The sequence below is a fragment of the Aythya fuligula genome, chromosome 1, assembly GCF_009819795.1.
Source record: "Aythya fuligula isolate bAytFul2 chromosome 1, bAytFul2.pri, whole genome shotgun sequence".
NCBI classification, from domain to species: Eukaryota; Metazoa; Chordata; class Aves; order Anseriformes; family Anatidae; genus Aythya; species Aythya fuligula.
The window spans coordinates 52,258,117-52,274,674 of NC_045559.1; the positions used below are offsets into that span (position 1 = coordinate 52,258,117).

At 34.0% G+C, this 16,558-nt stretch overlaps 1 protein-coding gene across 5 annotated transcripts in view; it reads right to left on the reverse strand.

The window, feature by feature from the left end:
* TMTC2 (transmembrane O-mannosyltransferase targeting cadherins 2) overlaps positions 1-16,558 on the reverse strand; it is a 419,977-nt gene that overhangs the window by 186,416 nt on the left and 217,003 nt on the right. For 4 of the 5 annotated variants that reach the window (XM_032182578.1, XM_032182587.1, XM_032182560.1 and 1 more), the window contains exons 10-11: positions 9,059-9,173; positions 3,197-3,260 (exon numbers count right to left, since the gene is read on the reverse strand). In XM_032182578.1, the coding sequence (XP_032038469.1) occupies positions 3,197-3,260; positions 9,059-9,173 (179 nt within the window). Of the gene's footprint in view, positions 1-2,745; positions 2,792-3,196; positions 3,261-9,058; positions 9,174-16,558 lie in introns of those variants that run through there. The other variant, XM_032182569.1, reaches the window with a different exon arrangement.

Sequence of the window (16,558 nt, forward strand, 5' to 3'; positions counted from 1 at the left end):
AACATAATAATCTATGTGATGTTTGCTTTCTTAAAAAAAATGGCTTGCATGTTTCAGAGAAGTTTCATTCACCAGATTCAACAGGTTCTATCTCAAGCACACGAAGGAGGAAGACTTGTAAAACAGACACTTTTACCACTTCATTGTTCTAGGAACAAGGCTGACCCATTGCATGGAATGAGGCTTCAAAGATGCTGCAGTATTTTCACTGTGAGGGAATGTAAAAACAGATCTCTTGGCAACTAATATTAAACAGATGCACGCAAATGTATATATATGTATGTATACATATGGAATTTTGTATGCATACATCTGTGTATTATATTGCATTCATACATCTAGTATTTGAATTCTGTACAAATAAATGGTTTCAGACTATTAGTGATACATAAAAAAAAAATCCTTCAGTAATATATTTTACTTGAAATTAAGATATTTCTTTAAGATCTTGACTCACATCATTTAGTTGATTTTTCATAAGGCACTGAGAAAATACAAGGGCTGTATCCAAAATAACAAATTACACTGTGGGCAGGGAACATTCCAGGCCATTAGAAATCTATTATCTACATTTTCAATACATAAAAATGGCTCCTACACAGCTCTGGACTGGGCCACTGCAGTCTCTCAGACAGTATCTGTATGCACTGTGAGAAGCTGATTGGCCTGACACTAGAGACTAGTCCCGGACACATTTAATTTTCCAGTATACACATTGCAATTGAGCACACAGGATTTTACTATGGCCAGCCAATTTGAATTCTACTCTGCCTTGGAAAGACCAGGAACTCTATTGTCACATCTGCTTTATATTACTTACTACCTAGAAAACCTCGTTTGAGTGATTTCTTTTACCCTTTTACCCATTTGACTTTCATTCTTGAGATACTGCCCTTGTACAATCTTCTCCTAACAGTTGATGCTGGCAATGAAAACTGATACATCTTGTCCACTCTGCACCATTGTAATTATTATTTATGAGAAGTCATGAAACGTATGCATATTATGGTTAGCCACAGAGTTATGCTTTAGCACCTTGAAGATAAAAGTGAATTCCTTCTTAAAGGAAACTCAACAGGAGTTCCTGTTAGATTTAAACTTAAAAAGCAAGATTTAACTTTTCTTCTGATTAACTAATAGTATTTAGATGCTAAGATAAAACTATTTCTAAACAGAGAACAATTATTTTAAGGTAGAATAATGAACTAAGAATTACAAGCAAGGCTGACCTTGTTTCCAAGAATGCTTGGAGAAAATGTGTTACATTTTTTACATTAAAAAGAAAAAAAGGAAAAAAAAAAAAAAAAAAAACACTAAAGAACCCTCACAGTTGACAAAAGGAAAAATAGACCCTTACCAGCAAACAAGGAATGGTGGGATGGTGGGATGTTTATCATTCCAAGGAGGAATGATATGCCAAGAAGGAGGCTATCACCGTACCTCCAAAATACATGTATTTTATACTACCAGTAAAATAACACACTCTTATGCAAGATGATAATGTTCTTATAAATCAAAACAATTAAATGTTAAAATCACATTTTGCTTTCAATATGAAAAATACCTACAGCCAACAAAAGATTATTCAGACATAGCTTCATAACCTTCTATGAAATTTGTCTTAGACAGATATCTCTATACTAACAAGTGGCATAGCACAATAGAAAGGAAAACATTTGGATGCTAAGGTATCCTTGGCCATGAAATGTGTGTTTCATTGGTTTTAATTTGGACTTCCTCTGGGCTATCCCTATTAGCTGCTGGGGTACATGTATACTGGATGCATCTTCTCGTTTAGTTTCCTCTCACAGAAATCCCATTCATATACAACTAATCCCATTCATATACTACTAAGTGATGAGAACCAGAGTGCATTAAGTGGAGATGTCTGTGAGATGTGCTTCAAAAGCATGCCATTGCTCTGAACTGAAATGCTTAAGAGGATACACTGAGCTTTACCCTTCTGTTGACTTCCACAGTACAGTGGTGCTAATGGTGTGTGCAATGAACTGGAGAGTCAAGCTAAACAAGTGCTGATTCAATAAATATCTAAGTTAATAGACAGTTGCTATCTTTTGGTCTAAAATGTAATTTCACAAAATACAAATTAAAGGAATACATAGATTTTGGAGTTGGTTTGTGTGTTTTTGTTTTGTTTTGTTTTTAAAGAGACTGTGAAAATGAAAGTTTCATATGAATAGGTTACTTTATTTTTTTGTATTTTGTTAGCTTATTTTGAGTTTTAGCTAGTGTTAGTTTGGGGTATTAGGCACCAAAATTCTTTAGTTTTAAGACTGTATTCTTTTGCCATTTTTTTAAACGAAAATGCTAACCTATTTTCAAATTAAGCACTATAGAATTTCACAACAAGAATGTGTTCTGTACTTGATACCTTCAATAGACAAAGTATGAGGGTTTAAAAATAATTTCTGCCCCATTTATATCCATGAGTGGTGTTTCCTCCCAAAGTCCAAAGGTAATTGAAAAGAAATATAACATTGAGTAATAAACAGTAAAAAGAAAATATTTTATTCCTTTAGTTCCTGATGCAATAAAATTGGTAATGAACTTTATTTTTTTTTAACAGGGCGCTCATATATTCCTACATATTTCCACTTCAAGGAATAAGCATTTCTTTACTTCAAGGAATAAGCATTTCTTTACTTCACTTTACTTCAAGGAATAAGCATTTTTTTTCTTTACTTCAGCATTTACTTTCTTTACTTCAAGGAATAAGCATTTCTTTAAACCATCTTTAAGTCTGTTGAACAACAACATTTTCCACAAGTTCCTGACAGAAAAAAAGGCATAAATGTATTATTTAAAATGCCTTAAATAGTAGATCACAGAATAGCCTTTCATTATCTTGTTACTAGCGAAAATAGATGGAATTAGGAGAGCTTTCCAAACTTGACACATTTAAAAGTAGATAAATAAATCTAAATCTATAAATCTTTTTTTCAAATATGTGAGCCAAGTATGACTTGTTGCTGGAATACTACACTAAGATAACATGAAAGTGTACTGATTGGTCTAGCCAATGCATGACTTTATCTGACTACCCTATAATTGACCATATATGATACAGGCCAAGAAATCAAACGTTCCAGCACGAAGTCCCTCCTCAGCATAAACAGTTCAGCACTACAGCACATTCATCAGTTTACGTAATAGATATCATTGAGAAGGTACTTACATTAGGTCTTAATCCTGCTGCCATTTCATAATATTTCTCAGCTTCTTCATTAAGGCTGGCTTGTCTATAAGAATGCATATATATATATATATAATTACTCTTCAGTTTCCTTGGGTTAAAAACAAACCAACAAACATACAAAAGCACACCTAAAAATACTGCAACTATTCCCCACCATTTAAGGATATTACCTTAACAAATACCCAAAATATCTAAAAGATTGTAGTTCAGCATATCCATTTCATCTGATGAACCCTCTTTGTGTATTATATTTTCTTCTTAGTTCTGAAAAGGTACATAGTTTTTCTGAAAATTAGTGCACACTGGAGAGAACTTCAGAAGGCTAAATGCTCATCTGAGGCAAAAGCACTGATGTACCAGTCTTTACCAGAGGAAAACCTGGTTTATTTTTTGTAATTACCCATACTCTAACAGTAAACCATTAAGGTACATGTTATACAATAACATAGTTCATTTTTTTCTGTTTCTCAAAGAACACTGTTATTCAAGAAACCAAATACAGAAAATACTACTTCTTAAAAATAGGTTTCTATGATTCAGGGAAATCATTTATATGAGTTCTCATTTCAACACCTACTCACATCAGACCAAGAGTGGGTTTAACTTATACATCATACTGCAAGGGAATAAGATGAGTCTCGGGGTATCTGAAGCACTATCAGCCCACCTCTTTTCTTTCTCCTTTCATATAGATGGCACCTACATTCTCCTAGTAGTTTAATTTTTATACCTTCGTTCCCTCACTTTTAATTTTAATGCATTCAAAAGAATGCATTATGTTGCCAAAGAAATCCAAATGCATTTTTTTTGCTCAACAGGCCCTTTTTACATTGTCTCTCAAACTCCTGTCTACTTCTTTTGTCTCTACATTCTTAAACTCTATCAAAATTTTCATTGTGGCCACTGGCTGAAGGAGTATCTCTCAATCACATACAAGTTATGAGAAAGACGGTAAATATGTAGGAACAACTGGCAAGCTACATATCTTTTGCTATTGCTTTGTCACAATATTGAAGCCAAGGAGGAAAAAAAAATAGGGAGAGAGAGTTAGCTGTCTTCATATAAGAGATCTTGTTTGTTATGTGATTACAGATACATTTGTATGATACAAGTGAAAAATTAGAAAACAAGGATAAAACAGACCAGGATGGATTATTATTTTTACTTTTTCTTCCCCTTCAAAGAACAGTAATTAGCTGAGAATAAGTCAGCTGAGCACATGTATCTGGAGATATTACTTTGTTAGTTACATGTGATGTTTCACGTGCTTTGCTGTTCAGTGATCACATTTTGTTCTAATTTTGTATTCCCATCCACTAAAATTTTAAACTTTAGCCACATTATACATGATAAGCAGTTATTTCCAATCAACATATTTTAACAGACAGTTATTGCTCTTGGGAAGAGAAAGGGAGGATGGATAATTCCTTTGAAGTTTCTCACATACTTCACATGCAGCCTGAAACCACTTCCTGACTAACAATTTAACACGTACAACCCAGTTGATACCTGTTAACTGTTTGATATTACTTTGGACATGCATCTTCAACACAGTGGTTGCTGTGGTTAAATATAATTGAATGTCTAAAAACACTCATTTAACATGCTTCTGTATCACCCCTGAGGGGCATTAGTAGCACTTGAAACTACTGAAAAAAAAAAAATATATATATATATAAATATATATATATATCATACTTCCAAATTTCAGGACTTACTATAAGGCACATAAAATGAAATATGTCACACAGCTTTTTTTTTTTTTCCTGTTTACACAGAACTGTCAGGAAACAAAGCATTTCTGAATGTAGTGAAAACCCATACATGTAAGGTGCTTTATCCAGGGGCAGACACAGACCATACATTTCAGCTCAAAAAAGTGTTGTTGGCACGTAAATATAGAACAAATTAAAATCTTGTCCAATTTTAGCCCAGAAGTGGAAATACATGGCTTGCTTTCCTCCCACATGCACATACTGATCATTAATTTTCAAACTGAAATCAATTTAAATTTATAATTATCTATTAAAATTGGCTTATATAAACGAACACACACCAACTAATCTGTTCAGAAAAATGCCAGTTCCATTACTGAGGCATTCAGCAACTGCTCCTTTAGTTAAGATACGGGAGAATTCTGGTTCACATTTTCACTGGAGATCTATGCTAGAAATTCATTATGTTAAGCCTTGGAATGGCTATCCCTTGAGAAAAATAAAAGGCACAGGGGTAGGAAATTGCAGTAACCCTATGCCACTAAGCAGTAAAGGGCTCTGGATCAATGTCAAAAAACGGAAGGACACCACTAAAGGAAACATAATTGACATCGCAGTAAAACATTAGACAAAATGTTGATAATAAAACAGAAAGGAAGGAAAAGAAGTAAAGAGAAGTTGGGAAGACAGAGCCCTTTTTATACTTAAGATGTATATTTCAACCTGTATTCCAAATCTTTTCATGAGGACTGTCCTTGAAAATACATCTGATTTCCCCAATTAACATCTAGCATTCAATCTTATTTCAAGGGACAAAAATGTCTTCTCTCTTTATTCTCCCATCTCTCTCTACCTGAGCCTACAGACCTACCAGTTCCTGTGTTTCACCAGTTCCAGGTGATTACCAATGACACTTCCTAAACGTGCTGGACAACACATTACTCTTAGGTTCTCCTGACACCCAGTTACATTCAACTTACATTCATTTTAAATGTTTATGCTAACCACTGGAAAAAATACTGCTTTGAGAGAAAAAACTACACCAATGTTTAGATACATAAACTGGCTTAGATACATAAACAAGTGAATGGAAAGGGCTATTTCAGCGTCAGGCTGTTATTTTTTTTATTTTTTTTTTAAAGTGAAATAATGGATAACAGTCCCACTATGAAAAAGACATTTTCCTGAAAGAGGTCCGTATTTAATAGAACAGATTTTTGATACTTGTCATTCTTAATGGAACCTTTTGTGTCATACCAAAATTATAATGACATTCCATACATATAACCCTTCATCCATATTTTCAGTTTTACAACAATTACAGAATTTTACAGGAATGATATAGTTAGCCATACATATACATATTTAAATACAACGATAGCAGTTACATAGTGAATAAAATCTGTGTAGGCAACAATATAGGGTGAACTGGTATCTGTGAGATTGTGCCAGCAACTAGACCTTATGTTCAGTCAGTGTGTTTGGCAAGCCAAAATATTCACATAGATGTTCACTGCAAAATGAAGACCAAGTCACGTAGCACTGCTCTAATTCAAACTTATGTTTTTAAATTGCCAATAAGCATGCAATGACTTCATGTAATACAATGGTTGCCCAGAGCAACCCATTGTCTTACAGAAGCATGAAAAAGAAATATTCCTACAAAAAAGTGCTTTTTAGCTCTTCTCCCTATGCTTGTTTTCATTTGAAGACAACATGAAGCTCTTTTCCTGTTTCAAATTAGTATGGCGCTGTCACTACACTGCCATTCCTCATTCTAAATTCAACCATCTCTTAGTTCACAGGAAACCTGTCTCACCTCAGTACACAACTGCCAAGTGAAACAGCAATGTTAAGAGATGACTCTGTCACTGAAGTTAGAGCCACCATAAGGCACGCCCAATATATATGCTTCACTACACTCCATTCAGATGTATCTAGCTTTACCGAAAGGCTTCAAGCTCAGGCTATAAGCAAAAGCATAGCAAACACTACAAAAGTAAAACGCATGAGCAGTTACTGTTTTAAGAACCACCTCAAAAAAATAAACAACAGCTACATAACCCTTGAATATAGCTGTCTGAAAAACAAATTCTGTGAGAAAACAAATTTTACAAGCAAGAACTATTCAAGTTAAAAGTTACCAGACTGTTGAAAATAAATTATTACATTCATCCCACATCTCACTCCTCTTACAGGTGACTCAATTCATCTGACATTGCATTATCATGATCCTACAGAAATCAACCAGGCAAAAAAATAATTAACTGTTTGTGTAATTAGGAAAAAAAGGAGATTCACTAATAATACAAACTTGACCTCAGCTTCAGACTTAGTCACAAAGACAGAAAGTAAACAGTGATGGAATACCTCACAGAAGGAGCTGGAATCTTTCTTGTGACTGCAAAACTGAGAACAGGCTATCTAAAATACAGCTATGGCATTAGGACACAGTTAACAGTTCTGTTGCAAATTTACAAAACATTAATTCACAGCACTCCAGTGTATGCCTTGTTCAAATTTTTCAAAAATTGTTAATTACTGGTGTAGAAAACAAATTGAACTTGGAGGGAATGCTGTGATTTTATCCACCCAAAGCAGCTGTAACCCAGATTATAAAGAATTTATGTACAATTCTAAATAAGCATCTTCATGTTTCTAAATCTCCTGACACTCCTTGGGGTAATGGTGGAAACAGGTTAATGACAAAAGGGAAAGATGATACTTCCCTGAATCAACAGTACGGCACTGGGAAGAACATTCAGTCAATACAAAAATATTAGAATTTGCAAAAAGAAAAAAAAAAAGAGCTACTGCTATTACCTTCCCAGACATTTTGGACATCCTGCATCACCCACTTCAATATCAATTTCTTTCTCTTAATCCACAACAAGCTTGAATTGAAGCTTGGATTCAGCTTTCATGCCTAACTTACTATGCTTCTGTCTATGAATTTATTTAATTAAACTAGATGTTTTAACTTCCCGAATTGAGGAGACAGTTTCAGAAAATAATTAGGAGGAAGGAAAAATAGTGTATATACCTGTTGCAGGTCAAACCATTATATATCAGTGAACCATTTGTCTGTGCTTCTTTTCTAATCTATAAGCAGTAAGAGCTATATCTAAGAATGTTTTGGGGCTTATTTCAAAATCCTGGTATAAAAAACTTCATTCTACAACACAGGTCACTTGGCTGAAGCTGATTCTACCTTCTTTTTAATATCACTTTCTTTTCCTTTCATTTCATATCCTAAGTGTTAAAAGTACAAACAGCCAAGTGACAGATATTCATTAAATAAATAATCTCAATAACTGTTTTATGCTAATGAAGTATATTTTTTATTTCCTTGTCATCCATTTTCTGAGCATAGATGTAATCTAAATGAAATCAAGTATCCTCATAACTGTCAAGTCAACAATAGATAATAATTAGATAGTTATCCTAGAAATAAGTGTGGATGATACCTATTAAAGTAATGTGAATTTAATGATCACGTTCAGGCAGAAGCTCAATGTTACTGAATATCCAGGTCTAACAACTTTAAAAGGAAAAAAAGGCAACTAAAATTTTATTCATTTCAGATACGAGAACAGAATTAAATATGACTACATTTAAAATCATAGATTCTGATAATAGTAATTGCTCCTGTGTGTCTAAAAGTCAGCATTAACCCGAGAATATTTAGATGTCTAATCATCCTAGTGTTCCCTACTGATATTAACACAAAAGGTGATATTTCCAATATTCTCTAGTTACCTCCAGATCTATAATTTTCAAATGCTATGCATCCTAAATCTTAAGAGATCAGATCAAAGGAAATCCTGCAGGATGTTTTTCACAAAAGAAACAATTGTTTTTATATGCAAGTAAAAAGAACTACCTACTTGTGAACAACGGAAGTTGTAAAGGCAATAAATTATGAGCTAGCACATAGAAAATTAGAAATAGATAGTCCTAATCCCACAACACTTTCATTACATTTCTTTTCATCTTACTAGAGATATTAAATTATTCAAAACAGTCCCTGAGCTTTAAAAATAAACCCTTTTTAAGCAAAGGCTGTAAAGACTTTTTTCTCCAAAACAAGAGAAGAAAATCAAGTAAGACATGTAAAGGTACTAACCTGAGCATATGGGCTGCATTGAAAACAACATCAAATTCTGTATTATCGAGTTCAGCTGCTTTCTTTGCCATCTCAGCTGCTTCTATTAGACGGGATTCTTCTAGGAGGAACTGACCTGGAATAGAGTACATGAACATGAATTCATGTAAAACAACTGATAGGTAATACTTCAGAAAATACAGATACAAAAAAAGAATTAAAAAACAAAAACAAATTAGATGTCCCACACTCAGTGTTTGGTCATTTATTGATTTACTCTGCATTGCAATATAATTAAAATGTAGAAAATACAGAAAAATCCAGTAGATATGATAGGAATGACTAACTGAAATATTTACAAAAGATATTTATGATTAGGAATAATGTCACAATAAAACTAAGCTGTCAAAAAACTATACCCTTGATCTGAGAGAGGCCTGTCTTCAAGAACCTGCCCTTCTGCTTATAGTTATACTGATCTTTGCTTCCTCAGAGGAAAAAGAAATAAAATCAAATAGCCTCTACAAGCAAAATATATTCCCATTTTATAAGGATATCTCAAAGATCGTATCAAATATATTTTTTACTTCTACATACATATATGCAAATGTTTCCCCAGCTTTAGAATTATAAGCAATACTTTGCTTTAAAAAGTTTGTATATGTATACCTTGATGAACTGACACTTTATCACATATATCAATGATTCTAATAGAATTGCAGTTTTTTATGTTTCCTAAGTAATCCTTACCTTTCACGTAAAAAAAAACAAACAAAAAAAAAAACACCTGAAGATAGCTAAAATCATGTGACTGAATTTTTACAAATGGCAATATTGTAATCATCACACCAAGTTAAAACAGAGAAGAATAAATAATTTAGCATTAAGCAAACTTCAACTAAAGTACAGTAGTTTCAAAAGATAGGCAAATAACAACTAGTAAAACTCAACAAAATTGAGTTTTCCTTTGAAGAAGAACCTTAGTGATATGGTTTAGTGGAGGACTTGTTAGTGTTAGGTCAGAGGTTGGACTCGATGATCTAGAGTTCTCTTCTAACCTAGAAATTCTGTGATTCTGTGAAGAAGAAAACACTTTGGAAGCTACTCAAACCACCGTAGTTCTGCTCCTTTTAATGACTTTTTCACACCTAATTTGTAAAACATGTTATTTTTGGATCATGGACTTTTCAAAGGGTTTCAGCTGTCTAGACTTTGTGTCTGCATAACCTTATATTTGGAAAAGCCATCTTGAAGTATGGTGATTATATGCTCCAACATCCCATCCTTCCTTTTTTATCTTACTTTTGAAAAATCAGATCACTCATCCAAAAGTCCACCAAGTCATCACTGGCCACAAGCCTCTTCAGGAACAACAGTCCATGAAAAAATGAGTTCCTCTCATGGTAAGTGATTTTCTTTCTTTCTTGCCTCCTTTCCTCATACATTCCCTGTTGCTTTCTATATTTTTCTGCAGAAAATCCACTTAACCAGAGCCAGCAAGGTCTGTAAGGGCACAGTGAATCCAGTAATGCTTGGGTACAATGAACATTTTTGCAGAAGGAATTATCTCAATACCAAAAGTGATGAAAGACAGCTTTCCTAGCTTTTTGCTTTTTCTCCATGGATACATTTCAACTTGGCAAGAGACAGGAGATTCTTTACTCAGACAGTCACCTATGTCTTAGATATTCAGATCTGCAAAAGAGTCTCGGAAAAACATTCACATCTTACTGCATTCATAGCATAAGCCTTGCTTGCTTCAGTTACATCCACTCTCAGCTATGCGCCATCCTTTCATGCACTATGATGTTTTATGTTGTTTCCAGAAATAAATGATTTACAAAAAGGCTTTCTTAGAACAGCGAGAGGAAGGGAAAAACATAAAAAAAAAACATATGAGAACAATTTTGATCATAAGAAATTAATTTATCTTCAGAATTATAAACTATTGCTTGAGTCATTAACGGAAGTCTCTTATGAATGAGAAAATGTCAATATTTTCTCTCTTTCCTTATGTCAAGATGGGGAAAAAAATGGGACAAAAGTTACATTTTTTTTTCTTTTTTTTTGGTACCACATCAGGACATGCTTTATATACAGCAGGACAATCTCTGAATCTGAAAATTCTCAGACAATCTACCAATTACAATAGGCAGTTCGTATCCCCTGATTTGGCTGAATTATTTGAAAATAAAACTTTAGTTGATATTCCAATTCACTTTCAAATGAACTGAAAGAGCATCCCTCATCTTTAGGTCAATGTCAAAGCAAACCAGCCTAAAACTGTTAATATTGTGGGTGGCATTTTTTTGTTGTTTGTTTGTTTTGTTTTGTTTGTTTGCTTGTTTGTTTATAATGGAAAGTACTAGATTAGGAAAGCAAGATGGTAGTAACTGGATGTACTCTTTATACAGGAGGAGAGAAAGAACACGTAACCTTTTAGGCTTTGAGATGTACTAAGCCTTGAAGATTATTGTGAAAAAAAAAAAAAAAAGAAAAAATATTTTGCAGCTTAGAACCTGAAAATAATGTCAACTGATCATTAGCCTAATTAATTCCAAAAGGGTGGAATAAAATATTTCTTTATTGTCTTCATCAAAAATAATTCAAGGATTTTTAGGGAGAGATCTTCAGAACCATACTTCTAGCTGTCTGTATGAAACATTTCAACACTGGAGCTCAACAGAGATGTTATCTTAGGTATATTTATAACTAGTCCAAATGTAATAGAATGTAGCTGGTACATTCAACTTAATGTGACATAATCAACAAATTTCTCGACTGAGATTTACATTATTAAAACAGTAAAATTCTTTCTCTTCATCCATTTAATTACTAAATTACATTCTTGGAAACCTTTTCAAACCAATACTAATGGTTTACTGGCTGTCTTAAGCAACATATACTAGGTTAATTCTTAGCTCTTTAAGAGGTCTATAATATCAACATACTACTAAAAATATTATGAAATTCCTACATGCTTTAGGATTACTACAAGAAGGCTAATTTAGAATAGAACATCATTATTTACATTTACTGAAAAGCAAGTGCATTGCTAGCTGCTTTAGCTAAAGGCTTATTTTTATTAATGGCTTTTTCTATGATTCTGGCTGCATACATTCCATTAGTCTACATGGACATATCAAAAATGTCAGCAACAACTCTAACATTTTAAATTGTTAAAAATGGAATTCACTCTCTGTTTACTATCAGGACTCTTAAGAGTGTCTCTATAATAGGATTATTATTTTATATAACATATTAAAGGATAATCTTTACTGCAGTTTTACCAAAGCTATCTAAAACAAATTGCAATTAATCCATGACACCAACTAAGTACAAGTAAGACTTTCCAGAAAACTCTCGACTGCGCATTCCTATAAAAAAATCTCTCTCCTGCACTGAAGGGTTAATAACAGTGGAAATACCTCATGTTAAGTGGATAGGTAGCAGATGACACATGGCACCCTCCTGAAACCAACTGTAGCATCATTTACACCTAAACTCTTACAGAATTCTGACTGCAAACAAGAGAGGAGAACACCCTGCAACTGCCCCACTCATTTCCTAAGTAGAGGTAATTTAATCAGAGGTTGCTGATTAAGCATTTCCATAAACTGACTGGGCTACAAATATAAATGACTGCTACCTTTTCAGTCTAGTGGAAAAGTCTACACTTGAGCATGCAGTTGTGTGGTGGGCTGCCCTAACCAGAGCCAAGCACTTGCTTGCTCACCCCCCAGCATGATGAGGGGACAGTAAAGGAAAAACAAAAGCAAGAAAATTTGAGGTTCAAGATAAAAACAGTTTAATATGTGAAGGAAAAAGAAAAAAAAAAAAAAGAAAAAAAAAAAAGAGAAAAAAAAGACAAAAAAGGAAATTGCTCACTGCTTCTCATATGTGGACTGATGCCCAGCAAGTTGTTTAGCAAAGCTCACCTTAGAAGCCAAAAATCCTCTTTTTCTTCCTCTACTTCAGTTTTTATTGCTAAACATAACACTATATGCTATAGAATATACCTTTGGCCAGTTTGGGTCAGCTGTCCAAGCTGTATCCCCTCTGGGGACGGAGTGGGGAAAAGAGAAAGCTTTGATATTGTGCAAGCACTGTTCAGCAGCAGCCCAAACATTGGTGTGTTTATCAACGCTGCTTTAGCCACAATCCAAAACACAGCATCACCCAGGCTGTTATGAAAAAAGTTAACTCCATCCCAAACAGACACAGTACAAGGTGGAAACTTTCAGTTAAGAATTGAGATTTGCCAGGTTCTCCTGAAATGCAAACCAAATTTATTCACACATCTAAATTTGATTTACGGCATCTAAGTAGAGATAACCCATTTTGAAAACATTAGCTACAGCTCCTTTTAAAATGATACACTAAGTTCATGGAAGAATGAATTGGATTGGCAGTTTTGTGTTGCAATTTCTTCAATAAAAAGGCGACTTCTGAACTTCTTCTGTCAAAGCTATAAAGATGTGTTTTCCCAAGAAAAGAACACTAGACAGGGCAAAATACTGGCAGAGTGTTAAGGTGGATCAGAAAGTTTGATCCACGAGCCCCTGGATCCAGGAGCCTCTTGTGTGGGTCTAAATTTACATGCAGGATTTTCTTCTTTGAAAGGTAGCTGGCAAACCGTGTGATTTATGAGACGCTGCCCAACATCACATACAGAGCTCTCTTATTGCAGGTGTCATGAATCTGAGTCTTGCCAACAGCATAAATTATGGTAGTCTGATTGTTTTTTGGAATCAGAATGAGATTTTTAGAAAATAGTTTTCTAGAAGCTCTGGATCCAAGATTTTCTTCCTTCAAGGAATGAGTATTTCTCATTGCTGTTCCAGAACAAGAGTGGGAAATCCACAGTCCAGTTCCAGATGTGATCTTCAACAACACTTTTCTTTGTCTGGAGCAGCATTATTACTTTAAATAGAATTTTCCATCTTTGCTAGATAGCATAGAGATGAGTGTAAATGTGTAGCCAAGAGTTCTTAAAGACCTTTGACAAAAGGGAACTAAGTCAATACTTCATTATCCTCTTAGTCATGTTTCTTTTTCCTCTAAACTCTAAGATACTTAAGCATCAAAAATAGTATTAAAAATTAAGGATCCTATACCTACGGCTTTGTTCAAACATTTTCCTGCAAATCACCAACAGTGGTTTTGAGTCTATATTGGACTGGAAAAAATGATAAGACAATATATGCAATCTACTTATCTCTGAAAAAAAAGAAAAAGAAAAAGAAAAAGAATATATATAATTTAAATAAATAATAAAATAAAGTAAAGTAAAGTAAAATAAAATAAAATAAAATAAAATAAAATAAAGTAAAATAAAATAAAATAAAGTAAAATAAAGTAAAATAAAATAAAATAAAATAAAATAAACCAGTTTCCAGTTCCCCATGGTTGAAAAGAACTGATTTTCATCTTCTGTCAAAAATTTTAACAACTATTCATCCATAGAGATGAAAGCATAGAGCTTTAATAATAATAATAATTAATTAAGAGCTTTAATAATAATAATAATAAAGCATAGAGCTTTAATAAAAGCCTGTATAATTCTCTCTCTAAAATGACCATGAACATTTGTAAAGCATTTTGTTAAGACCTGTGCAAACACCAGTTTAAAAGCTATAAACTGAATGGGTAGTCCTGCTATTTTGTTGTAATATAAAAGGTATTAATTGGTTGGGATATGCCTGTTTGTAACAATCTTTCATGTTCAGAGCACAAGCGCATTAGTGCGTGCCTCAAGAATTGGCTTCATCTATTCCCTACTGGCACTATGATCTTTTATTTCACTAGATAAAAGTGAAAGTTGCACCGATCTTTCCTTAGTTGAAATGTTCATTCTCTTTCGCTCACTGGCATCCATTCAAAGATACTTTGTACCAGAACAGAGAGGGTTTCTGAAACAGTGCATCTTGCTACTACTACTTTTAAAAAGAAACATTCTGAGTGTTCTGGGGATGCTCTTGGGTTTTCTCTTCCAACTTGCTTCCAGCTTGCTTTCTTGTCCTGCTGTCTTTATTAATGCAGAAAACAAACAAACAAACAAACAAACAAAAACAAAACAAAACAAAAACAAGAGTAAACTTTCTTCTGAATAAGAAGGAAGAAAATTTCTAATCCCAACAGAGAGTAGTTAGCACTTGCTTTTTTAAATAGATATACCTTCATCACCAAATCTTCTGCATTTTATCCTCTTCAAAAGAGTTTTCTCCTTCTATGGCAGCAACTTAAACAACTATTTTAACATGAGAAGTGGATATATCAAGACCATAAACTCAAATGTCAAATGAGGTCTCTTCCAACCTAGAAAATTCTGTGATTCTGTGATCTGTTTATAATAAACTTCACTAGTGGTTCTTTCAGCACATTCAACACCAAGGATTTGAAACCCAATATTTGTTGAAGCTTTCAAAGCACTTAGTGTTCCATCTCAAACCAAAACAGGTATCAGGTTCTGAGTGACTTCACACATTTTGTGAGTCTTTGAAGCACAAAGAAAGGCTACAATATCATGTCTTGAGAACTGAACTATATTCTTATTGGCATGCGCAGAACCGTGACTGAAACCACCACTACCTCTGTGCCAATCAGGAGCAAAAGAGCAGATGCCAAGTGATATTTCTCTAAATGGAAAAATTTCCATAATATGCTGGGGAAGAAATGAGAGGAAAGACCTTGCCTCTGAGTTGATATCCAAAACTTTTTGGGTGATGAATCAATGTTGCAAGATGCCAAGTCAACAGACATGACCTAATGTAACTGTTTCCTCTCAGAGTTTCAAAACAGATTCATTGGCTGTGAATGAGCATTTCCCAGAGCAAGGGAATGTTTGCTTAAAGATCTTGTTTTCAAGGCCTGTTAAGACAATTTCTCACTGAATGTGTAGGATGTGACAGGGGAAACAAAGATGAACTTACATCACCTAGAATCACCTAGATGGCAGTAGCATTCCAGTTTGTTTTACTGTTCCTTATATCCCATTCCATCTTTCCACCTGCTTTCTGGCTTTCTTTCTGAAAGAACTGTTGGGGAGTCTATCCCCTCAATTCTTTTCTATCAAGAAGATTATTCAGTGCAAATAAAATGAATAGAAAGACTATGCAAGCCAGTGGGTGCTGCAACATCAATATCAGCACTGGCTTAGAACAGTCCTTTCTTATTAAACCTTTTATTTGTCTGAAAAACTTATCTGTTGCAGTTGTGCTAAATATACCATTGGATGTCATCCAGAGCACAACCAGAGATAACAGAGAAAAAATTAAATTGCAAGCCTTTGGGACTCAATGACTGATCTTGTGACCACATCTGGATCACTACAAGCTCTCACTAAAACATAAAAATGATGATGAAAATGTATAATGCAGAGGACCTGATGTTTTTACAAATCCTAAGCTAGAGTCTGGACCCTATATAATTCCCCAGACACCTGGTGATATATAAGATTTGGAAAAGAGATACTTGGATAGGAAAGAACTATTCAGTTGTGCTTTTGTAGCACCTCCATGC